This window comes from Strongylocentrotus purpuratus, unplaced genomic scaffold, assembly GCF_000002235.5.
Source record: "Strongylocentrotus purpuratus isolate Spur 01 unplaced genomic scaffold, Spur_5.0 spur5_scaffold_17, whole genome shotgun sequence".
Taxonomy (NCBI): Eukaryota; Metazoa; Echinodermata; class Echinoidea; order Camarodonta; family Strongylocentrotidae; genus Strongylocentrotus; species Strongylocentrotus purpuratus.
In genome coordinates, this window is record NW_022145602.1 from 6,852,798 (window position 1) to 6,879,059 (window position 26,262).

Below are 26,262 nucleotides of genomic sequence, written 5' to 3' on the forward strand. Positions count from 1 at the left end.
CAATAAAAGCTGTAATTGTTTGATGTAAAGCATGGACTTTTTCTTACTTGTCTTATTTTCAACTGTGATAGTTTGTGTTTGTTATGGGAAATATGCAAGAAGTGAACAGAATAGATGGGTTTACTAACATTCAAATTTATTTTAAATTGATGGACGTTTCTTTCCTGGGGACCTAGTGAGAAGTTATTCCATTAAACCTGTCGTTAACTATGAACTACAATACTTAGAATCCAGTCTGCATGCATTAATTGTTGCTATGTCAGGAAAGCTTTCAGGTTTTCAAGAACAACCTTTGTTTAAAAAAGTATGCATAAAATCGAAATATGTTAGGAGACCAGTTTATTCGGTAGTGGAAAAGGGAGATGGGTGAAGAAAAATAAGCAGGCAGGGTATATAAATGAAGTGAGGATAGAGAGAGAGAGAGAGAGAAAGAGAGAGAGAGAGAGATAGTGAGAGAGAAAGAGAGACAGACATACAGAGAGTGTGAGAGAGAGAGAGAGACAAAGGAGATAGTTAAAGAGAGAAGGTGGGGGAGACTGATAAATGTGACAGATATATTGGCCATTTGTGTAAAGTTATCAAATTTAATGCATACTTCTTTACTTCATTCACTCGTTATAAATAATAGTAATCCAATAGTCAGAAACTCAGAATGCAAAGTTGCACACACAAGGCATGTCTCTCAAACGTAGCAACAACAACGAATGCTCTCTGCATTCTGACTATTGAAATACAATAACTTGTTGCAGGTGAATTTAATAGTTTGTCTCCCTCTTTCTCACTCTCTCTTTCTAAATCAAATTCTACTTCCATGTCCTATTCTTCTCCCCCTAACCCTCCCCTTCTTTCTCTCTCCGTCTCTCATTCTCTCTCTTAATCAAATTTTATCTCCCATTTTCATGTCTCATTCTTCTTCTTCCACTAACCCGTCCCCCTCTCTCTTTGTTTCTCTCTCTAAATCAAATTTTACCTTGCATTTCTTTCTCATTCTTCTTCCCTAACTCAACCCCCCCCCCCCCCCCTCTCTTTTTTGTCTTCCTCTCTCTCTTTCCCTCCCTCTTTCTCCCTCTTTCCCTCCCTCTTTCTCCCTCTCTCATTCTCTCTCGCTCTCTCTCTCTCTCTCATTCTCCCTCCCTTCATCCCCTCTCTCTCCTCATACACACCCTCATACTACTTTCAACTCCAATAACGTTGCAACACAACACATCCATGTTCTACAATCGAAACACAAAAGCACAGAAAACAACGATGACAGGTGGAGATTCTCTGTATTCAAATTTTGGTCATGTTTAGTGTCCGATAGAGACGCACATTCTTAACATCACAGTCCAGGCAAATCAAAAACGCAGAAAAGAAAAACCCAAAATAGAAACAAGACCCAAGATGCTTGCAAACACCCCCCCCCCCCCCCTGGACCCTCCCCTGCCCCGCCCTCCTGACTAGTTGTAACCATGACTACATGAAACATAGCAAGCTCCCACCATTGTGATCACACACACATTTATGAAGTAATTTCATCACCCTGGTCTGGCAATGGATATAATCGTTGGGGCACCATACATGAATTTCTCTCTGTATTTATTAATTAGTCTCTGACATAACATGGTCAAATGCGCATGTATATAGATGCCACATGCAATAAGGGCTGCCCACCACATCTTTAAAGCATCGTGGGAATAGACCTCTGTGCGTACCTTCACTTTATCCCCTGATGTGTCAAAAATATGAGGAACTTGTTGGCAGAATAAAAATGTATTTGAAACCTACATGACTGTATGCACGAAGACCACTAGATCTAAGAGTCAGTCTATTTCTGAGACTCTGTCTAGCTTGAATCGAATACTTCTCCTACCAGTGCTGATGGAGAGCCTCAAAGGTCACGAGATGTTAAAAACTCCTCCCAACAACACAGAATTGTCTGCCTGAAAGACCTGCCTATAAAGGCCACCTATTGTGTCTCACATGGGTTGTCTTTCTATACAGATTTCTCTGAAAATGCTAGAATACGAGGGCTAGCTTTTATGAATTGGTTAAAGTAAATAGGAGCTTGTTTTAAACGGAAATTGACACATTTTCCCATCCACTCCAATTTGAAGACCATGCACTTTTGTACCATACATGAAAGAGACTATTTCATTAATTGATCGCCCAACACATGAGTAATGACTTCTTCTAAAGAACAGTAATCGTTTTTCATTGTTTAAAAAGTAGTGAATATACATACATACAGACAGACAAAATATAATTGCAATTAAAAAATACTCAAATAAAATCCTAAATAAAAAAAGAGAAAAATTAAAATGACCACCTTATTAAATGTATTTCTTTTGCTATTGCAATATGAAATGATAAATCTTCAGGAATATGTACATCAGAAAGTCAAAAACACATGTCTGTATTTTTTTTCATTTTCATTTCAATTGACAGACATTGAAATGTGACATTTTGTGGGATTTGTTTTCTTTATAAATGAGAGTAAATAAAAGAAATTGGCAGCATATTTCTGTTTGTTTGTTTGTATACAATGTAACTCCTCCTCCTCTTACATAACTCGTAAACAATTTGTACATGCAGAAAACTAAAAATGAACGCGAGGAATACACTATCAAAAAAAGGAAAAGTAAGATATGCAAATTCTGCATCAATTTTGATTCACACAGAATTTGTTTTCTAGGAGGGGGACACTATCAAAAAAAGGAAAAGTAAGATATGCAAATTCTGCATCAATTTTGATTCACACAGAATTTGTTCTTTAGGAGGGGGGGGGGGGGCACAAAGAAAAATGGTTAAGGACAAACATTCAAAGGAAAATCATGTCTAAATTTTGGGTAAATTTCTTCTCTCTCTCTACAAAAAAGAAAGGGAAAAGGCTCTCCTGTTTCTCATAATTCCGATATCAGAGGATCAGTTCCACTACCGGTTTCAAGAGCTTTCCCTGGTGTTTACAAGAAAAGGAAAACAGGCATTCCAGGATAATATTAAAAAAGGCCTGATTAGGATAAGTAATTCTAAAAGCTTCAATGGATGAAATAAAAGACTCTTGTAGAGTTCTATGATAAAACAAAAATATGTGCAAAAACGTTTTGCAAACTATCGCAAGGTGACACTACATTTTTCCTTGTTATTGCTATTAAAGTCTACACATACAACCATGGATAAAATTAATACAGGGTTAACTTACGAACGATAGACTGTATGTTGATGGATCGAGCATCCCTCTTGCCTTTAAAGTGACAATATGTATGGCAAACAAATACGCAGTGCATGGATTCTCAAATTAAAAAAGTTGGAATAACACAGTGAATTATGTAAGGACTGATATAACTGACTGTATTTCTGTTTTCAGGTAGTTGTGACACATGCATGCTCAAAGGTCAATTCATGGAGCTCCCAAAAGCTCCCTCCCACTACATACAATCTCTATGGGAGAAAACCATTGTGTGCTCCACGAAGTTGACCTAACAAGCATGTCACAACTCTCTCTCCTCTGCTAGCTATGGTTTAAACCCCTATAAAAAGCATTTATGCTACTGGAAATGTGTAACAGGATGCCGGCTGTTTTTTAACTCCTGATTGAAATTACTTAGTTCAGCTGATTAATCAACATTAGTTGGTCTTTAATACGTTGGCTAGAAGTTTGTAAGGCCTATAATTAGAAAACAAAATATAAAATTTGAAGAGAGTTATGTCATATCGAATCCTGCATACGCCTCTCTCTCCATACAATATCCTATGGAACAAAATTTCATACAGAATCCTTTAAAATCATGAAATACATTAAAAAACAAAATTAATCTTGATACACATATTCTGAACATTTACAATCAAACCCTTGATGATAGAGAGAAAATAATAGAAATAAAGCGCGTGATAAAATTTGTCTCCTTGGTTTTCAAACAAAGTCAAATAGTCTCAACCTAAATACAACATATACATGTACACGTAAAATCCATCACACAACTCTCTTTTTTGTGTGTCTTCTTCAATGTCTTTTGTAGAGTCTGGAAGCACGGAAGTGCTAGGTGGAAAAACAACTGGATTTCAAGTCTAGGTGGTTAACTGTTTGCAGTCAAGAGTATTTACAATGTACACAGACCAACACAAGCACCACTTCTAGTGGCTCCAAACTAGTATACAAAAACAGCTGTTTCTTCAATATTACTCTTATTAATATTATTCTTATTAGTGTTATTAGTCTCGATACTGCTATATACTTCTCCTTCTCGCCACATCTACAAAACTCTCTCATGAATTCCGGCCGGATAATGGCTAATTATTCATCCCTGCTTCCTCTATACACATCACCTGCATCAATACCTAAATCTACATCATACTATAATTTTTTTTTTGTTCACAAAATCACACTGGAAAAATACTTACATCTAACAGAATTTTTATCTTCCTTTTATACAAGTCAATTTGCAAACACATTTTTTCTTTCTATTTTATTTTTTCTCCTATTTTTTCTTCCTTTTCTCTTCCCTTTGAGAGGCAAGAAGTTTATTTCAGATAAATGTAAGTCCAATGTCTATTTCTAATACGTGCCAGTCTTCAAAATCACACAGAAAATAAACCTTCGACCGTTGTTGATCAACCTCAATATACAGCTATTTTGTAATTGGAATAATTGAAAATTGAAAAAGAAATACAAAATATGAACAGATCTAGGATGACAATAAATTGTAGCCGCAAACGAGGAGCAAAAGTCTTGGCACAAGTTGTCTCGGGTTCTTTTTTGTTTTGATAACATACATGAAATCTTAACATTGGACTTGAGTAAACTAGAAAAGTAGAACATTTTGTAATGAATATACCTAGGACAAAAATATTAGCTCTGAATAATGCAAAAAATGGGTAGAATTGCAAATCTGAATTCAATACAAACGAGTGTAAAGCATTTACAAGTATTATTTATCAACTGCATTGGGAAAAAACAAGAAAAAGTTGCATCTTGCAAAAACTGTACAAAAATATCGTTTCACGGTTATACAGTGAAAAATTCTGGTATAGAGGCTGGATTGAGAATCATTTCAGTGAGATGTCGTTAAGCCCCCTACAGCCATAAGCACAGAATGCAAATGACTTAATTCATTTTTACCGACAAGGTTTAACCATATGCTACCATCATGATGAATGTGATAGGTTCTACGTGATATCACTGTCCAGGTTTTGGCAGGGTGAGATCTATGGTGAACTTCCAGGTCCTTGAAAGGACTCGACTATGAAACGAGCGATGCTTGATTCGACGATCCTTGATAGAAGTGCCAAACTTTTCATTCTGGTTCCTTCTAGTCTGTACTTAATTATCAAGAACTTGCTGGATTTTTCCTGCTCAAGGTTAAGCACTCCGTGATCTACTGCAGTTTCTGTTTCTATGCTACGGTATTTAACGTTCTTTGTCAGCGACCTTCTGCAGTGGCCTTCGAAGTTGCAGATGCTTCCTGAGGCAAATAAACTGCAGCGTTTCCAACATTACTTTTGCTGGTGATCGGGAAATTATTCCAACTGTTGAGCATTGTATTGTTGAACATCCAAATTATACTCTTAGAGGCAGAGCAGGCTCACTTGTCGTTTCGCGAAGTAGACGATTCCCCTTTAGATTGGACAGTTCACTCCTACGGCTAATCCTTTAAATTTCACCTTAACAAATTTGTTTGGCTTACATGGACCTCCAGAGTATTTGCGCTAGGGAAGCAACAGGGAGAGCGACTGATCGAAGATTCCCCTTTAAATTGAACGGTTCACTCCTACGGCTAATCCTTTAAATTTCACTTCAACAAATTTGTTTGGCTTACATACGGCAGACCTCCAGAGTATTTGCGCTAGGGAAGCAAGAGGGAGAGCGACTGGCTGGACTCGTGTCTAACACCTACTAGATAATACACCAAGACGAGTAACAGACTATACCAAGTTTTGTCCATTTAAAGATTGGCAGCATTTCATATACACCTTGTTTGAATTTCAAGATTTTTCGGGGGCACTTACAGGAGACATGGAAGGAACAATCTTATAGGTTGTAGAACTTGATGGATTCTGTACATGGATTGACTTGTTGGCCATTCTAAAAGACAGCTTAATGTACAGAAAGAGAGGTGAGATGAGATAGATTTGGAGTTCTAGAAGATTGGCAGCGGCGATGACGATGATATGAAGGGATACAGCTGTCATTTCAGCTCCCTCCCGTGTCTCTGGGAGAAGGGGGTAGGATCTCCTGATCCTTGAGTTAGAGAGAGAGAGAGATGGGTTCAGAGTTCAAGAAGATTGGCAGCAACGACAACGACATGAATGGCTATGGGCGTCATTTCACGTCCCAAATCTCTTGGAGGAGGGGAGGGATCTTTTGATCCTTGACTTTGAGTTGGAATAAGAGCTCAGAGTGGCTGTTGTTTAGGCTTCGTAGCTCCGTCAGTTTCATCAGGACCTTGGGTAGGAGAAGGACTTCGTGGGGGCGCCTCAGCTTGAGGTACGAGCGCAACATGTCCAGGTAAGTCTCCTGCATCTGCTCCACTCGCTCTCGCTCATTGATGGCTGGACGATCTGGGAAGTAGAAAAGAAGGCACTTAGGCTCAGTCTTCCTTCAATCATTGTTTTTATTGACAATGCATTATCAAGGGTTCAGTGACACAAAGACGTAACTCCATATTTTGCCAAAATGAGTATTTGATATCAAAATGTTCAGAAAAATGTGGGCTTTCCAGGAAACACAAATACTTAACTCCACCTAACACCCCATTGAAGTCAATGACTAGTGAAACATAGACTTGACTCCTTAAGGCCCAAGTGCTCAGTGACACATGAACCAATTTTTCTCAAAATGGAGTTACGTCTTTGTGTCACTGACCCCTCGATATCATGATCACCAACTATTTACATTCTACATACAGCTTTGGAAGTAATTACTCAAATTTTGGCTCCAGCCATCATCATTTGCAAGAAGTGCATCCGATAGAAAATTCCTGGGTTGAGTGTGGCAAATGTAGATTAATACCTTGGCAGAGGATTTTGGAGAAGTGGAAAGGGCTCGCTCCAACCCTGAACCTGGAGGACGTTTCACAAAGACAAGGATCAACTTTAAGTTGGACTTAACTATGGCAGGCTATTCATGCCTCTGTTTGCTCTCTCCATTTACTGGCATTGGTCTCTAAAGGGTACAAAAGTACAAATCGTACTCACAAATCTACAGAATTTATATTATTTGATTATTCATTTTTGAAGGAAAATGTATTATCTAGAGATCATAATTGTGAGAGCAAACAGTGGCATGAATGGCCTGCCATTATTAAGTCCAACTTAAAGTTGATCTTAGTCTTTGTGAAACACCCCCATGATGATCCAAAGTTCGGTGACATACGCACTAGACACCACAACATCTCTACAATTGGCCCAAACGGGTTTACACTTACCTGGTGATAATATCGTGATTGCCATTAGAAGAATGAACTCTGCATAGTCCAGATCCAGCTCCGACATACTCTTGGCAAAGTTATACATGGGATCAACCAGGTCTCCGATACCGCCCTCTAGCAGCTGCTTTCGCGTGTAGGGCATCTCATTGCCGAACATGATGGCGTCGAGCTCCCGGTCGTACCGTAGGGCCACTCTCAGCATTATTACTTCAATGGCCGAGCCCTAGAAGATGTCAGAAAATTGTCATGGTTAGAGTTATTTGCATTCTTTAATCATCAGCAAATTGTCATGGTTACAATAGAGTTATTTGCATTTTTTTATCATCAGCTTCGCTAGGGAAATATTCCCCGTCTTCACTCTATGTTTAGATTGATATTTCATATCAGGACAAAGGACGAATAAAATTAAAAATGTTTTGATCTCGTGAAAACGCCACCACCAACATGGTTACATGTACCGTAAAACAATTATTAAAGGGAAGGTCGAGTTCTGGGAAGAGGTGAACAATAATTTGTGAGCGTTACCATTGTATTTTGCAATTGTGGAAGAACATCAGATAAAAAATGTTCCCTGAGAAGCATGGCTCTTCAAATGCCTTCTTCGTCTAGTCCCATATACATCTTTCTGTGTACAGTGCTTGTAACTTTACCAAGACTGGGCCAAATTTCTTATCATTTTGATGATTCCAGAACCTTGCAGTACAATCATGCTAGATGATCAACCTTTTCTGATCGATTCCACAACACTTCTTTCACAATGCAATCGCATGACCAGAACACAACTTTATCTTTAACTTTCTAGCGTAGGCATCATCATCATCATCATCACTGCCAACAGCACCGTTACCCACCTTTAAGAGTAGTATCTGGTCTTCCCTGGTCAGCGTCAGGAAACCCGGTATGTGTTTGCTGTACTCTACGATGAGCTGAATGGTGAGGATGGTGAGCTCGGTGATGTGAGCGAAGCGACGGTGGAGCGCATCGTTGTCCTGGTCGTCTAGCTCTTCTCCATCGCCATCTTCCGATCTCTTGGGGGTTAATGAGACGGGCATTAACTGGAAGAGAGAAGACAAAAATACAAATAAACTTTGCCCGGTAGGTACGAAAGTTAATGTGGTTGGATTAGCATGTGGCGCTTGTAAAATGGCGACTGGCTTGAATGCTCCCCAGGGAGTGGAAAATGTGCATACATTGTGTTGCTGGTAAGTCTGAAACCGATGACCGGGGTAATAATATGTGCTGCGCCTAGAAACAAAGTATTAGGCGCATTATAAATGTGAGCTATATTATTATTATCTGCTTGTGAAGGCTAAGTATGCTGTAAAGCCAACAATTTTCAAAACTTGTACACCTGGGTCAAAAAAGTGGCAACTGCCAACTCTCCTCTAAAGATTGAAAAAAATCAGCAAATAACCTGGGGAGTGTTTCACAAAGACTAATATTATCTAAATATCATAATGGTGAGAGCAACCAGTGGTATGAATGGCCTGCCATAGTTAAGTCCAACTTAAAGTCGATCTTAGGCTTTGTGAAACACTCCTCTGTTCTTAAATCTAGACATAATACTAGATGTATCCCTAAACAAAACTTTAAATAAATTTCATTTTTACTCATGAATAACAATAATAATTTAATCATGAATAATAATAATCATTTAATCATAAAAATTGATAATCATCAAATGATTATTAGACCAATAGGGTCGTAGACGAACTGGGTGTAGACCAAACTGCATTACTCTTACCCCTGGTAGTGGATTTGATGTATCGTATATATCTGAAGCCTGCACCGATTTGGGCCCGTTGTCATCGCTAGAGTCTTGCCCCGAGTTCTGGCCCTCTTTCCATGGCTGTAAGAAAATTAAAAATAAATTGAAATAGAAATCAATAAGTATTGTTTATATAACACACATGGCAGGGCGTAAACAAATTGCACTGGTAGGATTAATTAAAGCCCCACTGTCCTACTTGTAGCTACTTGCTCCCTCTATATAGAAAACTTCCCCAATCGGTGCCTGTTGGTCCCCCATGATCCTCTTTTTCTTATGTTAGTTGAGAGCTGAGTTAATGAGATAGCCACCTGTCAGTGACCTTGCTGCGTTGTCTAATCCCTTCTGGCCCAGTAGTACTGACAGTCTTTAAGGAGAGAAAAGTTGAATACTTTGGTCATGTTAAAAGACACCAAAGCCTCTGAAAGGATTTGTTGGAGGGAAGAGTGGAAGGAACTAGACCGAGAGGGAGACCAGAATCAACTGGGAAGAGAATGTCAAGAACGGGAGTGGACTAAAACTGCAAGAGTGCACCAGAATGGCAGAAGATAAGAGTGAAATGGAGAGATGTTGCAATCCACCTCCGAACCGGGAGAAGATACTTAGATAGATATAGATATAACAAGATAATAATTAATAAATAATAACAACATTGGGTGCTTGTATAGCGCTCGTATCTCTCAGTACTTGACACTCCTGGCGCTCCCGATTATTTCCCTGGCTTTCGCATGGCTGCCATTACAGCGCTCTAGCATTTCAAGGAATTAATTCCTACCAGGTACCCATTTTACATCACCTGGGTTGATGGTGGCAAATGTAGGTCAATGAAACAACTATATCATAAAGAACATGAATTGTATCGCTTGGTCTTTCAAAATAGGGTTAAAAGACACAGAGCTTTCTTCTGGAGTATTTTGGTGTGTTATTAAAAAGTTTTCAAAGAAATAACAGTATCAACAGTACAGAAAATTCCATAATTACACTAGGTTTATTTTAAAAGATCATATCGTATCATATTTCATTGTATTGTAGGTTGTAATTTAAATCTGTGCCTTAGCGAAATCAGACATTTGAACACAATTAAGTCTTGAAAGACGTATCAGGACGATTACCCCCTGGACAATCACCCCCTGGAAAATTACCCCCCCGAAAAACTACCCTAGGTGCAACTTCCCAGTGACGTCACCATCTCTCACAGCAAGCTATGCTTACTGCAAGCCAATCTAACCTCCCTCCCCTACAGTCATCTATACACAGAGTTTGGCCAACTTGGTTTCACTGGGCCACAACATGGCGTATTTTCAATTGTTTTGTGCTTGCCCAACAAAGCAGTAGTCCGCCATTTGTGTCCAACTTGAACCGGATTGACCAAACTCTGTGTATAGATGGCTCTGCTTTCCCCTAGGACACTCCCTTACCGTAACTCTCTTGAGGTCCTCAGGACCTGGTATCTCCAGCTCTTTGTGTATGCTGACAAGATTCTCGATGACCTCCCTCTGCTCATCAGTGAGCAGGGGGATGCTTTCTTCTTCGCTTTGTTGCGGACTTTGATCGATCTGTTGCTGCTTCTTCATCATCTTTCTCTGTCTTTTCGATTTACATTGTTCCTCTGTTAACAAACCTGTTTAAAAACAAGCAGGAAACACAATGATTGAATGATAAACTTAGTAAAGGTCACAGCCAGCAGGCTGCTACGTTTCCTAAGTGTAACGCTCTTTTAGGGGTTGGAATACATGATGTTATGTTCTTCAAATCTTATCGAAATGAACTTCACAAATATCGTTTTAAAGATATCAAAGGTTTTTCAAGAATGTATTCCTTTGTACTCTAAGCCAAATTGATGAATACATGTACATTTAAACTGATGAACAAACATCCCCCCACCCACTCCCACGAAGTGCTGCACAGTGGCAACCAGCCCACATTGCACAAGTGAAAATTGAATTCATCAAATGGACAATAAATACTTCAAATCAACATTAATTTCAAGTCAGAATGTTAGATAGTACCTTGAACAAGATTACATACAATGAAAATAACCCTATAAAAACAATCCCACCCAAAAATTTGAATCTATCTTCAATCATCTGAAAGTGACTTAAATATTCTGCGAGCATGCCGACTTCTCTGCATTTTCAGGACAGGATTTATTTTTAGGGCTAAATTGATCACATATTAACGTTCAAATTGGCAACAAAAACATCTCACTACAAATTTTGAATCCATTTCAAACGTGACTTACATTCTGCGAGCATGCCGACTTCTTTGCATTTTCAGGACAGGATTTATTTTGAGGGTTAAATTGATCACATATTTACGTTCAAATTGGCAACAAAAACATCTCACTACAAATTTTGAATCCATTTCAAACGTGACTTACATTCTGCGAGCATGCCGACTTCTCTGCATTTTCTGAGTCTGCATTCTTGGCATTTTCTCCTCATGTACATGTCCATCTCACAGTTGCCTCCCCTCGTGCAATTATACTTTGCATTCTTTGTGATACTTCTTCGGAAGAAACCTGAAAAACAAAGAAGAGAGAAGGGAAAAAAGCTCAATTAAAGGTAATACAAAGTTTTGGTATGGGGTCATGAATTTGGTTCAAATGAACAATATTGGAAGCATATGCGATCCTACACTATTCAGTGATCGTTGGTCGAGGTCGAAATCGACTCTAAATTTATGAAATTGTAAATAATAAACACATTATGTTGTATAGCGCCCTCGAGGTCAAGATATTAATTAAGCTATAAAACAATGTATCTTGACTAAAATCGACTGATTAGCTATTCCTGTTTGGAAACTATATAGCACAACTCCATATTCCGAGATTTTCATGGTCGCAGCTACCAATGTATAACCGTAGGAGCTACCGTATTTGAAATTTATCAAAATTTACCGGAGCACCGGTAAATGTTTATATTCAATTTTTCTCGAAGCAGAAATGTTTTAGGGGCTAATTAACATTTCTAGTGCATTTAATACATCCACAGGGGCATCCAAATATATCAAAATTGTAAAGAATAATTATCCACCCATTTTTCAAAATTTACCAAAACTTTGTAATACCTTTAACCACTTTAGGGACCTGTTTCACGGAGCATTTTTTCAATGACAGATTAAATCAGCGACAAATTTGCAGATTACCAATCAGAAGCAATTTTACTAGATTATAACAAAAACTGTCACTTGTCACTCATGACAAATTTTGCCAAATTGATCACATATTGTCCTTCAACTTGGCAACAACAACAATCTATTCTTGCTACATTGTTAAAATAAAATGTACTGTCTCTGAAAGGGTTCTACAGGGGCGGGAATACTCTCGAAAAAAAAAATAAAAAAAAAAATTTGCAATGATTTTGAATTTATCAATGTGTTGCCAATTCAAGGATTTTACAGCTTATTTTCCTTTAAAAAATTCCCGACATTAAAAGCTAGATAGTCATGAACAAAAATGGATGCAGTATGAACAAGGCTTTATTTGATGTTATAATCCATGTTATGTCATTAAAGGTAAAGACCAGTATTGGAAACGCCCCAATATTAAAAAATGAAATGGAAGCTCTCATTACCAATCATGTGAAAGAATATGTTTTGACTAATACATGATGATAAAAAAATTGCCGGGAAACCGCCTACTAATTCATATATTTGGTAAATTTGTTTCTCTCATGGTCTGTGAGAGATATAGGGTAGTCCCATATATATCTTTCTGTGTATAGTGCTTGTAACTTTACGAAGAATGGGCCAAATTTCTTATCATTTTGATGATTCCAGAAACTTGCAGATGCTAGATGCTAGATGATCAACCTTTTCTGATCGATTCCACAACGTTTCTTTCACAATGCAATTGCATGACCATAACTGGTCTTTACCTTTAAGTTTTATACAATGAAACACTTCAATACGTTTCAATATGTTATACATTCATAGCGACCACCTGTATAGAAAGACTACATTTCTACCTAGACCAAATTTATTGTTTCCCTTGGAAAGGGTCTCTCATTGAAACATGTACTATAGAAACCTGTACATAAAGACCACCTGCCTTATAAAAACCACTTTTCTCGTCTACCTTGAGTGGTCTTTATATACAGGTTTCACTGTTTCCTTGTGTGAAAGTGGAGTAGAAGTAAATGACCTTGAGGGCTATATGTGCTTTTCTTTGTATCTGTGTAGGAACTTAGGAAGCTTCGTCACGAAGCTGATATTGAAGGACTTCCTTCCTTATCCTGACCATAAAACCACTTTTCTCTCTAATGTACTCTAATTTAAATGCATCGTTTAACAATGTTAGACCAGACCATGGTATATATATATACATGTTATCAATGTCTGTGATATGGTGTAACATTGAAGCCCTAAAAAAAAATCAGTTTAAAATGATCATGAAGTCAAGTGCCTCAAAAAAGTAAAATTCTTTAAATGACCGTTTTTTTTAGAATACTCATTTTCCCAAATAGACTGTAATGTTATAAAAACTGTTAGGAAAACAGATTTTGAAATTTCCAATTTCCATTCATAAATATCTTGATATTCAGTGAGTGAACTTTAAACTTTGAACTTTGACCTTACCTTTGCATCCCTCACAGCTGAGAGCATTATAATGGAATCCCGACGCCCTATCCCCACACACCAGACACAACTCCAAGTCCATGCGCGGCGCTGGACCTTTCCTCTTCTTGACACCAGAGGGCCCCGTGCTCCCCTCCGACGATATCGACTGCGGCGAAGACTGCTCCTTCATCGAGAGCGGGGGTAACGTGGACGAGGAGGTGGAGGAGGGGGAGACCAGGGAGGGGGACTGTGAGTAGGGGCGACCCGTCGATTGGGGCAGCATCTCGTAGCCGGTATCTGGCGGCTCAGATTTGATCTGTAGCGACTGTGTGGCTGGATCTGCAAACGGAGTAAGAGGAATAGATTTCACGTTAGATATTGGTGTCCCACAGGGAACAATTATTGACAAACGCAAATGAGTCTGAATAATTAAGAATGATCAGATTTAACTTTAACTTTGGTTTAGTCAATGAAGTAATAAATAAATAGTTATGCTATCTTGTTATAGGAAAAAATACAAGATCTGCATGTGGAATAATCATGAATTAAGATAAGATAACGTAACTATGTATATTGATACAGCACCAAAAATAGTTATCAAACTTTCAAAAATACATATACGTACATGTAGCATGGACTTACTAGGTCTTTGTATGTACATGCATACAGCTTTACAATGAAAACATATAGTAACACTTTTCCTAAAAATATGAATTGTGGTGAATATAGGATTACAACAGAACAGAACTTTGAAAAGCAAGATGGAGGTTTGGGCATTAATTGTTTTGAATGAGAATTTGTTAAAAATAATCAGGGTTCATATTGTTATCAGAACTTCAAGTAGTATGAGAATTGTAAGCACCCATGCTCTAATTCCCTCATAACATGTATTCAATGAATTTGTCTCTTTCGTTTTTACAGTCATGGTACATACATGCTCCTTTTCACGTTTCTTTACAGCACGTTTCCTCGTGTGCGAAACAGCCCATAGACTGCACCTCTTCCTATAGTCTACTAAAGTCTAGACTCTTTTCGATTGATAAGAGATAAAAGGCTTAAAAAACTCAAGACTTATTTTTAAAGACTGGTCTTTACGAGCCGCCCAGGGTATAAATTACCAAATAGGTCTTCATCCAATCCCTTTGGATAACATAAGAAGAAAGGAGATGGTCGATTAGAAAGAGCTAATTATCTTATTTTCTTTTATCCTCCAAATTGAATGAGCTAAGATCCACATTGTAAATACATCGTCACGAGAGGCAACAAAAGGCGCGGCCTTCACTCCTTCTTCTCCCCTTCTTCTCTTTGGGGGTACGTATTGATCTTGGTTGCAAAGAGTGAATTTATTAAATACACTGTTATTGATTTCAAACACTTTTATATTGCCCTCAATGAGTTTTCGATGCAGTGCATGTTCGTCAAAGAGACTCATGGGTACATGATTGAGTTTCTAACTTGGAAAGGTGAAGGACTGCTCAGTTATACTGTTTTCACACTGGCAATATTTTGCTTAACCCCGTACTATAGGTGGGGTTAAGGGGGGTCTTAGCCCCACCTATAGTACGGGGTTAAGCCTATTCCACTTTCTGTTCAGACTGGTTTTACCAAAGTGGGCTAAAGTTGGCTAACCCCACCTATAGTACGGGGTTAACTAACCCTGCAAAATAGCAGGGCTAACTCCGCAATTGTGGTGCTAACTCCTGCTAACCCCGCAATTGCGGTGCTAAGCAAATGAATGAGAACAGGAACGAAAAATAGTCCGGTACTACGCAATGGAGCATATCGCAGCTGGCCAGATGCGAAGTATGTCCAATCATAACATACACGATATCCGGGGTTAACGAAATGCAGTGAGAACAGCGGGAATTTTCTTATTCCGGAATAGGCGCTAGTACGGGACTAAAAACAGCGAGTGTGAAAAGCCAAAAAAATAGTCCGGGGTTAAGGATAGTACGGGACTAAGCAAAGTACGGGGTTAAGCAAAACCGGTAAACCAGTGCAAAAATACCCGCCTTTTTCTTTAATGACTTTAATAACGTGTAACTGAATGGCAATTGCTATAAAGACGGTCCTGGGCGTATTCACATGTCTTTGTCTTATGAGCAATAAAAATGTGCAACAAAAATGTGCAACATATTACAGTTACTGGTATATAAAACGTCATCATAAAAAAAAACACTACGGTTTAATACCAACATAAAGCCCTGTTCGGATATGTACAGAGGGCTTTATGTAGGTGATGTATTTACATTGCTATAGAGCCTGTCTAAAAGTTAATCTGCAGGGGTATGTGATCAATAGGGATATATAGGGGATACATACGGATTAGGAAGCCCCCCAAATTACAAAATCTTCTCGAGAATCACAACATTAAAAGGACTCCATGAGCTCAAGCACTTGATATCAGTGGCATAGAGACCGAGACCAGCCAAGAAGCGGGATCTTTCAAGTAGGATGAAATGTGAAAGGACATGGCCTTCGACAGAGAGCAGAGGATGTGGGAGGGGGTTGTATTTTTATTTTTCTCTTTTTTTTTACAGTGCTTTCTCTGTTCTTGTTCACTCTTTCATCTTCCTTATTTCTTTTTTCACCACCAGATTAAGGGCACATGCCTCCCCCTCCCCACTCACAAGCTATGCCACTGACTGATACCATTCACATGACCCAAAATTAATACCTATTAGCTCCCCCCCCCCCCCCCCCCAAAAAAAAAAAAAAAAAAAAAAAAAATCAGTTATATTATGAATGATCTGTGGAAAGCCAAGAAGGGCATTATCATGTACACTTGAATTGATTTAATACCCATCTGTCTCTCAACAGACAAAATCTGAAAGCAATTTTATAAGAATTCTTTTTTAATATTGGATAGCTATCATGATATAAAACAAACACTCATTATTCAATGTGTAATCAATAGTAAGGTTTGGCTTGAAAGTGAAAAAGGGAGGGCCTGTTAAAGTACATGAATGCACTGTAATTCCACCTGTATTTTCATGAAGATTTTTTGTGCGACAGCTGGTACAGCATTACCCTTCTAATTTTCATATTATATCACAACATTTCTGCACTTGCAAACAAAAAAAGAAAGAAAGAACAAAAACAGCAGTATGTTGCTCTCATTAAAACCAACAGCAAACATTGAAGAAGAGAAAAATATGAGAAAACGTTTGTTCATAAGGAAGTTAAGATTTTATCCAGGGCTGGAGAACAGAAACTCATCATCCAGATTTTCTGTGATATCCAGGATAGCTGGAAACTTTGTTTGTAAATCTAATTAAAATTAAAGAGCTCCAACAAACCAGAAGTAACATTTTCACTGGTATATTACCTGTACCTTTAATATGATAAATAAAAATGAGACAGAAGAGAGAGAAGAAACAGAGAATAAGGAAGTTTTCCTGGGCTGAAAAAAGGAAACTCATCATTCAGATTTTCTATAATATCCAGGATAGCTGGAAACCACCTTGTTTGAAAATTTAATAAAAATTAAAGAGTTCCAGCGACCAAAAAGTAGTATTTTCACTGGTATTACCTGCACCTGTACCTTTAATATGATAAATAAAAAGGAGACAGAAGAGAGAGAAGAGACATAGAAAAAGGTTGAGTAGCTTGTTCATTCAAGGAGATTTCATTAAGACTGGTATCATTTATACCATAAAAAGAGGGAGGTTGAGTAGCTTGTTCATTCAAGGAGGTTTCATTAAGACTGGTATCATTTATACCATAAAAAGAGGGAGGTTGAGTAGCTTGTTCATTCAAGGAGATTTCATTAAGACTGGTATCATTTATACCATAAAAAGAGGGAGGTTGAGTAGCTTGTTCATTCAAGGAGATTTCATTAAGACTGGTATCATTTATACCATAAAAAGAGGGAGGTTGAGTAGCTTGTTCATTCAAGGAGGTTTCATTAAGACTGGTATCATTAATGCCACATTAGGAGACAGAGTGACTCCTTTAACAAACAGCCAAGCGATCATTGAAAACAGGCTATTTGTTTGTAATGCTTGAATGATTTGAAACTCTTAATGCAGCACTAATATGCATTTTCCCCTAAAAACTGTCTAAGAAAGAAAAGGGGAAAAAAAAAACCTGTCAAAGGGGGAAAAATGTGGGAAGCTCAAGTAATAGAAATCTTATAAACAAAATAATGCTAAATGTGCAGTTCTAGAATGATGTGGTAAACTTAGTCTACCCGTAAGAGAAATAATTAATGGAGATATTTGAATATGATAACACTATTGAGGGCTGACAGAACAAATTGACTCTCTTGACCCAGGTTTGTTACTTGTACCTTTAAAATTAAAAAGAGGAAAAAGGTTGAGTAGCTTGTTTATTCAAGGAGATTTCATTAAGACTGGTATCGTTTATACCATATTAGCGAAGTAAGTCCTTTCACAAGCAGCCATGCGATCATTGAAATCAGGCTATTAGTTTGTAATGCACCAATGCTTTAAAACTCTAAATGCAGCAGTTTAATGTGGTATGTTCTGTCATTCTTAACAAAAAATGTGTAAGAAAAAAAAGAGGGGAATAAAAACTGGTAAAGTAACTTTAAAAAAAAAAAAATTGTGGAAACTAAAATGATAGAAATTTTGTAAGGAAACAAAAATTGCTACATATGCAATTCTAGAATGATGTGGTAAGTACGTAAGTCTATGAGAAACAACTGATGGAGATATTTGAAAATCATACTATTGAGAGCTGACTGAACAAATTTACTCTCTTGACCCAGGTTTAGTTAGTCATGCGTAGAGACCCCTCCCCCTCCCTTCCTTCAGATTAACAATTTCTTTATACAGCTATACAACAAGTAAGTTAGTTTTATAGTTTGAATGGTAGCTTAGCGAAATGTGGTGGCACGAAAAGAGGTGTCCCGAACGCAAAATGCATATTTGTTAAAAAATCATAATTTTCTAAAAACAGAGGTACATCGTGGAAACACACCTTTAGGTTTTGGAGCTTGTTAATGCATATACCATCACAATGAGGCTTAGTGTTAGCAAAACTTTCATTGAGATATGTCATAAAAGTACTTTCAATTAACAGACATGAGTAACTATTATGCATTGTTTTCGTGTTAACGCGACACTTCGTTTTACTACCGAATAAGGCTCGTCTCTTGCTGGTACCAGGCAGGATTAACTTTATTCCGTGAAATGCAATGTGAGCTCAAAATGGCTGCCTTTCTAACAGCATGAACTTTGATAGCACCTAGAAAAAGAGATGAGGAGCGGAGCGTGGGCACTATCATGTGTGAATGTGTAATTGAATCCAACGATCAGGGTTACAATGTAAAGCGCATAGAAACAAAGTAGGGCCTATTCAGGGCTATAAACATGTGACTACTGTTTTCCTTATTGTTATTATCATTATTATTATTAATGCCATCATTAATATCGTTATTATTGTAATTGTCATCTTTAAAATCATTATTATTACAGGGGTGATAGTGAGTAAAAAAATATTTAAAAAAGTATTCATTAGAAAAAAGTGGCAACTAACAACATTCCCCCCCCCCCCCTTTTTGAGTAAGAAAATTAGGAAAAAATAGAAAAATAGGAAAAATAGGAAAAATAGGAAAAATAGGGAAAATAGGGGTAAAATCAGGAAAAAAAAAATCATCTAGTAATTACCAGGCCTGTTATTAGTAGTATAATTATTATCATCATCATTATGATCTGGTACGTGGAACACAGAACTCATTAACTGATAAATAGATAGCTCCTAATGTAGAGCAGATCTGCATACAGCTTCATAGCAACGGAATGAAAAAGGGGGAAATACCAAAAAATACCACACTATAGAAAACTCCTTGGCTTGCCATTTAATTTGCATTGTATATGTCTGCCACCACATACATGCAATATTCATCACAAAAAATGAGCACATAGTACTGGTATCATGCCTGTATACAATTGCAGGTGCATGCATTGTAGCGCTCATAAAGTCAACTCAACTGTGCGCAAGTCCCCATTAACATGACAGACTGAACAAATTTACAACAATTCATCCAGAAATTCTGCATATATCACATGACAAAGGCCATCAAATGTGCCCATTAGTCATGAAAATCCTGGTGTAAATGAATTAATGAACCGTTACCAACAATGACTAGCCTATACAAAGATCCTTAGAACTGCCAAGAGTATTTTTTTGAAAAATGCTCACATCTGAATAGTTTGTAAAACTTGAACAACACTTGGCAAACTTGGCAAAATAACAAAATAAATACTTTCGTGGGAGTTGGGAGAGCATTATTTTCTAATTTAAATAAATGTTTGAGAATATTTTTTTTTAAATGCACACATCTGAATAGTTTGCAAAACTTGAACAACAATAGCAGGCAAAATAACAAAATAAATTCTTTCTTGGGAGTTGGGAAAGCATTATTTTCTAATTTAGATACATTTTTGTGAAGAAATTCATTTTTAAAATAAAGTTGAATTATTTTGAGAATTGAGTGATAAATTTACAAGTATAACCGGAAAAGGCAATAGAATTAAATTCCATTACTTTGGCTTTTGTTCTATGTGCAATGATTAAACAGCATTGCACATACTTTTAATGTGTTGATTAATTTTTATAGAATTATCTTTCATACTGATCTGCCAGTATTACCAGATATTTGTACCAGATAATTTCGCATTATATGTCATAATATTGCAATGAATTTAAGTTTAAAAGACCGAAAGGAATGCCACATCGAGGTTGGCTTTATCAATTACATCTGTCTGGGTGGAAGTGCACGGTATAATCAATACCCAGAGGTTTAATTGGTCCAACCCTTGCACAAACTGCTGTGCATTTGTTTTTCATGTGCTGGTTGCATAAGGCAATTTACATTCTGGTCTAGGATGTTAATTGCAATGACGAACCTTCGTCATTGCCTTGTTTTCGTTCACATTCTGCCCCATTAATATTCTTGTTTTCCTTATCGTCCAAAAATCCCATTCGTTTTGCACGTAGTGCTTGTGATTCCTAGTAAGGTACTTTCCTCAAGTCCTTTTCCTTTCAAATTTCGTAGGCATCATCTCTAGCATCTCATCAAGGTCACCTACTTTTTCGATTTTCGAAATCAGTTATGCATGACCGTCCAGGCGCCATTTTGTCCGTTTCTGGTCCATTTTAAGGCCTTTCTATCTTCCTTCCTATCTCCACTATCCTAGATCCTACAAACTTCTAACAAATTCCTCTAGATAGTCTAAGAGGTGTTCTTTCATCTGCGACGTATAACCTGACCTTCAAAATGCCATCTTCGTACTTAAAATTCAAATCTGAAACCGACTCCGTCAAAAATCTCTCAAATTCTTGAGAAATTGACCCCTAAATAATCTAAAACTGCCATAACTTTCTCATATAAATTCCGTTTTGTATTTAAATCTCACAGTCTCTTAATCTCATAAATGCACATAGCCTTGCCAAATTTCACGCTCCAATGGTTTTGCAAAACATAAATAGCGCCCTCTAAAGTTCTGGAAATTGGCTTTCTCTCTGTGGCCGTATCTCCATTATGGCTTGGCAGAGCCGTACCCTTTTTTGGATTTAGATACTTGAGGATATGCCCTTTCCAGCCATATACAAAATTATATACCCTATCACTGACCAAATTTGCGAAAATTGCCCTCCAAATTCGCCATTTTCAAGAAAATTCCGAAATAACTTCAACTTGCTCTAAAATGGCGATCTTTATACCTACGTCGTTGAAACTTGGCAGACACATGTATCCATATACGTGACAACTGTCTGCTAAATTCGGGAAATTTTACTAACGTCAGCGCAAAGTTATCGCCAAAAATGATGAATTTGCTATGCATTACGTAATAGCGCCTTTAATGCGTGCAGTACATTGCGTGCAGATGACAATGGTGTCAAACTGACCGCAATGAAGTGCCCTTTCGAATGATACCAAGTATGGTATATGTTTACACAGAAAATTGTGAGTAAATCGCATTTGAACAAGGGTCACTATACGAATTCCGCCCGATTATAACACTTATCGGCCATGACGTCATTTTTTTCAGACTACTTTTCGCCCCCTAAACATCCTTTTTTTTCGTTGAAAATTTGCAATGACATTCCGAGATGCAATACGCAGGGCACCTCGTGGCCGGATTTTTGAAATTGGTCAAGGGGGCCATTTAAGACGCCATTTTGTCCTTTAAATCTATTTTACATCACATGTTTCGATAGGATTATCATAGAAAAAAAGAGAGTAGTTTACAATAACGACCATGAAATTCTCTTTCCAATGATACCATATACGGCCCATAAAGAGACATAAAGAGAGAGAGAAAAAACAATTTAACTCCGGTCATAATACAGATCCTCTACGTTTTCCGCCCATGCATTACACGCATTGTCTATGGGGCAAATCGGGTTCACGCTTTTGACCCCTAGAACGATCTTGATTGCAATGACGAACATGCAACTAATCCCATTTGTTTTTGCAGCAGTGCTTGCGAGCCCTTTCTAGGTTCTTTCCCCTATCCCAATTTCTTTCAAACATCGTAGGCATAGTCACTACCATCCCATCAAGGTCACTATTGAGGCCTTTCTTTCACCCTACCTGTCTCCAATATTACAGAAGCTAAAGACTTCGTACAAATTGCTCTGGATAGTCCGAGAGAAGCTATTTCGTTCGACACGTAGAAACACGGCGTCATTGCACGCACATCGTTGTGACACGATTGCATTTCTAGTTATGTTTCCACCTCTCATTGTTGAATAATTCACTTGATGAGAGAAAATATGTTTGCAGCAATTGAGACTTGTTAGTATCAGGTATCCTGGTATTTACGGTAGTTACCACCACCACCACCACCCCCCCCCCCCTCCCAAAAGAAAATTAAACTTAAAATCTGACAATTACTTTGTTTTAGCCTTAACCAATTGCCTACAGGAAACAAGTTGCTCCTGTATTCCTATGTAGGAATGACAGTATCCAGGATTCGTTTAACGAAACAAAGGATATAATAAAACATACCATCACAGTGATCACACTCCATGTAATAATCCATTATATCCTCATAAGGCTGTCCAAACGCCAGGAAAAAAATGCCACAAACGGTGAGTAAGATCAAGAGAGGGGGTTACACAACAAGCTCCAGACTCTGATGAAACTACTAAGTGATCCCTGGATGTTTAGACCACAAAAGTTCAGGGGACTAGATGTAATCATGGACCCACTAACAGTGTAATGTAGGTAACGAGCAGCCTATCTTATCAGGATCGGTGACAGGTTGTCAACACGCAGCATGGTGTAACACAGCTGATCTGCATTGACGATTGATACGCTATCGACACGACTGTCTGGTCCTTATCTCCAAAGTGTACTCTCCTTCGTCCACCCTGTTTTTGGTGTCCTTAAGCAAGATTAGATGTTTCCTAGGCTAGGCTGGTGGTGGCGGTGGTGGTGGTGGTGATGAAATCGTATTGGCGTCTGCGTTGAGGTTAGATCGGAGGGAGGTGTACTGTATCGGGCATGGTTTTGTGCGCTGTATCAATTACAGGAGAAGATCGGATCCTCAAAAGGACAGCCTTGTTGCGGCACGGATTGATGCTCACGCCTAAACACCTAGTACTTTACAGGGTTCACGCAGAGGGGGAGAGGAGTGGAGAGCCCTTTTGAGGGACGACAGTTATAAAAGGGAACAATTCTTCGGCTATTCATCGCCCGCCCATTCAGTCTCGTCGTTCTGCGCTTTCTAAAAGAAGCCAGCTTTGATAGTTTTTAATCCATGCGTATTAGCACTTCTGCCTTTTCAGTTGGAACAGCCCTGCTGGTAGTCTAAGCTCCAAACTCTTTAGGGGTAGCTTCGTTTCATTACACAAAACCTCACAGGAATCCAAAGACTACTTAAAGCAGGCAATACAGATTTTTTTAACAGTTTATGACTACATGGTGCATGAAACTCCTTCGAAATCTGCCTGTTAATCAGTCCGATTTCCCAAAAGACAGCATGACAAGGGTCTGAATATATAGTCTACAAACTGTCTGTGGTGGTTGGGTTTATACCACATTACATAATGAGCCATTGGTATTATTGATTGAGGGCAAATGCACTTTAGGGTATAATTAGTCTATCAAAACAGACTCCAGCTATAATTTCTGTAAACCAATGTTTGAGTGACACAAATTAAACAAAATATGAAATAAATTCTACGATAGGCTAAAATAGAGATCTATTGAACAGATGTTTTGACTTTACAAATGATGAAGTCAGTAATCTCAAATTAGACTTAAACATTTGATAGTGACCAGAAAATGACTGAATTGGGTCTGCGCGATTGAGACCAGAGTCAGAACGGCTTTATATTTACTAACCAGAGCGGATAAGAATGAAACCTATCCAGACAGAGAACAATAGAGGGAGCTTTCCAAACCAATATGTCTAATAAAACGTTGCTTGTAACAACCACTCAAATGATACCCACTTATCCTTATGCCAAAATATATGTCTATTGATATTCCCTTATGAAACCAATTTTCACACAATCTTTAAAGGTAAAGACCAGTTCTGGTCATGCGATTGCATTGTGAAAGAAACGTTGTGGAATCGATCAGAAAAGGTTGATCATCTAGCATATAAGTATTGGTGTGTCCTGCAAGGTTCTGGAATCATCAAAATGATAAGAAATTTGGCCCAGTCTTGGTAAAGTTACAAGGACTGTACACAGAAAGATGTACATGGGACTGCCCTATATCTATCCAGTCCAGATAGATATAATAATTTACCAAATATATCAATTAGTAGGCGGTTTCCCGGCAAAATTTGTATGATCATGTATTAGTCAAAACATATTCTGTCACATGATTGGTAATAAGAGCTTCCATTTCATTTTTTGAAATGGAGGCGTTTCCAAAACTGGTCTTTACCTTTAATACAAATCATAGATATAACTACCTCATACCTGCAACTAACCAAACTTATGTAGTCAGTCTACATCATTAAGACTCATTAAGGAGGTCATGAATACTTGTATCATCCTTTACCTTCAAAGACTAGTCATTCATGGTCATAAAAGAGTCACCTGACACCTGATATCATTCACTATTTGTTGGTTTATTTGTTTTGTTTTACCTGACTGCTAAAAAAAAGCATGTGAACGCTTGTGAGTAAGCAAGGAGACCGATGGCTTCAAGTCCTCTCTGAGGGGCTTGGTTTGTTTTGCTTTACCTGACTGCTTAAAAAAGCATGTGCATGCCTGTGAGTAAGCAAGAAGGAGACATATGGCTTTTAGTCCTATCCGAGGGAGTTGGTAGCAAGGAATAATGCAGTGAAAAAAATACACTGGGCTCATGCAGGGCGAATTTGCCCCCGAAATGCCCAAAAGAGCCCCCATAAATTTGCATAGAGTTCAATGCAAAACAAGTTTTAGAGTGTTATTTTTATATAGGCAAGCTTGAAAAGTAGCCCCCGAAAAATGAATATTAATTCCCCCCCCCCCTGGAATAATGGTGTACCAAAGGGCACCGGCGCAACAACTTGGTTTCAACGGGCACCAACACAATGACTTGATTTCGAACCTGGTAGGCGGTACCTATCGGTAATGATAGCGCTCAATCCACCTGGATTTGAAGTTGGGCCATTTTGCAAGCACCTAGACCAGAGAGCTATTAACAGCCACAATGTATATCATAAAACAACATATATACATTTACTATAATAATATAGTACATATCAATCATTTGATTTACAAAATCGATTGGACAAATCGCTTTTGTGTACAAAATCTTTCCCAAGACCAATTTGAGGGAAAAGTGTTGTTTAACAATATTTCATTTAAAAAAAATTTAAAAAATTGCCTGCAAAATAGATTTAAAAACATTTTTATTGATATGAGATACCATTCAACATGAGAAGTGGTCTCTTAGACTCTTAGCAATGCAAAAATGCTATGCCATATCCATCGGAAGATAAAGAATAAAAAAAGAAAGGCTGCAAGATGGAACGTCGGGACAGCACACCACTGCGCTGTGGTCAAATTCTTAATGTACCACACAAATAAAGTATAAGAATTGTTTTCCATATAAATTGAAATGGGTAGGAGAGACAGAGAGACGGAGAGGGGGTGAGGAGACATAAGACCATAGAGAGGGAGAGACAAAGACAGAGACAGAGAGAGAATGATAGAGAGGAAGAGATGGAGAGAGACGGAGAGAGAGGGAGAGGGAGAGAGAGAGAGAGAGAGAGAGAGGTAGATGGACAGAGACAGAGAAGTTAGAGAAAGAGAAACATGGGAACAGTATAAAAGACTGAGGGAGCAGGGATGTAATTTTCCTGCTTTTTCAAACTTTTTCTCCGCAAACTTGCGCTGACGCAAAACCATGACGCCACGACGCCCGGATGCCACTCGCGTTCCCCGCGGAAGGCTTAAAACAGGCCATAAGAGGGATAAAAAGAAAGCTGTGAATGATAATGGTTTCTTTGCACTAGCTAATGTCTGCGATTCCCCCCGGGGGCTAAGATGGCCGCCTGCCTACACAAATGTTTCACTCACTACAATCATGAATAGATGATTAGGCGC

The 26,262-nt window shown here is 38.1% G+C and overlaps 1 protein-coding gene across 2 annotated transcripts; it reads right to left on the reverse strand.

The window, feature by feature from the left end:
- Positions 1-1,251: 1,251 nt before the first annotated feature.
- Ecr/Fxr (protein) lies at positions 1,252-23,475 on the reverse strand. 2 transcript variants are annotated; one of them, XR_004064463.1, is made up of 9 exons: positions 22,718-23,475; positions 13,753-14,073; positions 11,555-11,695; positions 10,593-10,795; positions 9,151-9,255; positions 8,258-8,461; positions 7,404-7,629; positions 5,773-6,537; positions 1,252-5,640 (listed from the first exon to the last, which is right to left on the reverse strand). XR_004064463.1 is itself a non-coding variant. In NM_001129807.2 (8 exon segments), coding segments are annotated over 8 exon segments (1,473 nt in total). In that variant the 5' UTR covers positions 22,752-23,294; the 3' UTR covers positions 5,972-6,298.
- Between the last annotated feature and the right edge of the window lie 2,787 nt (positions 23,476-26,262).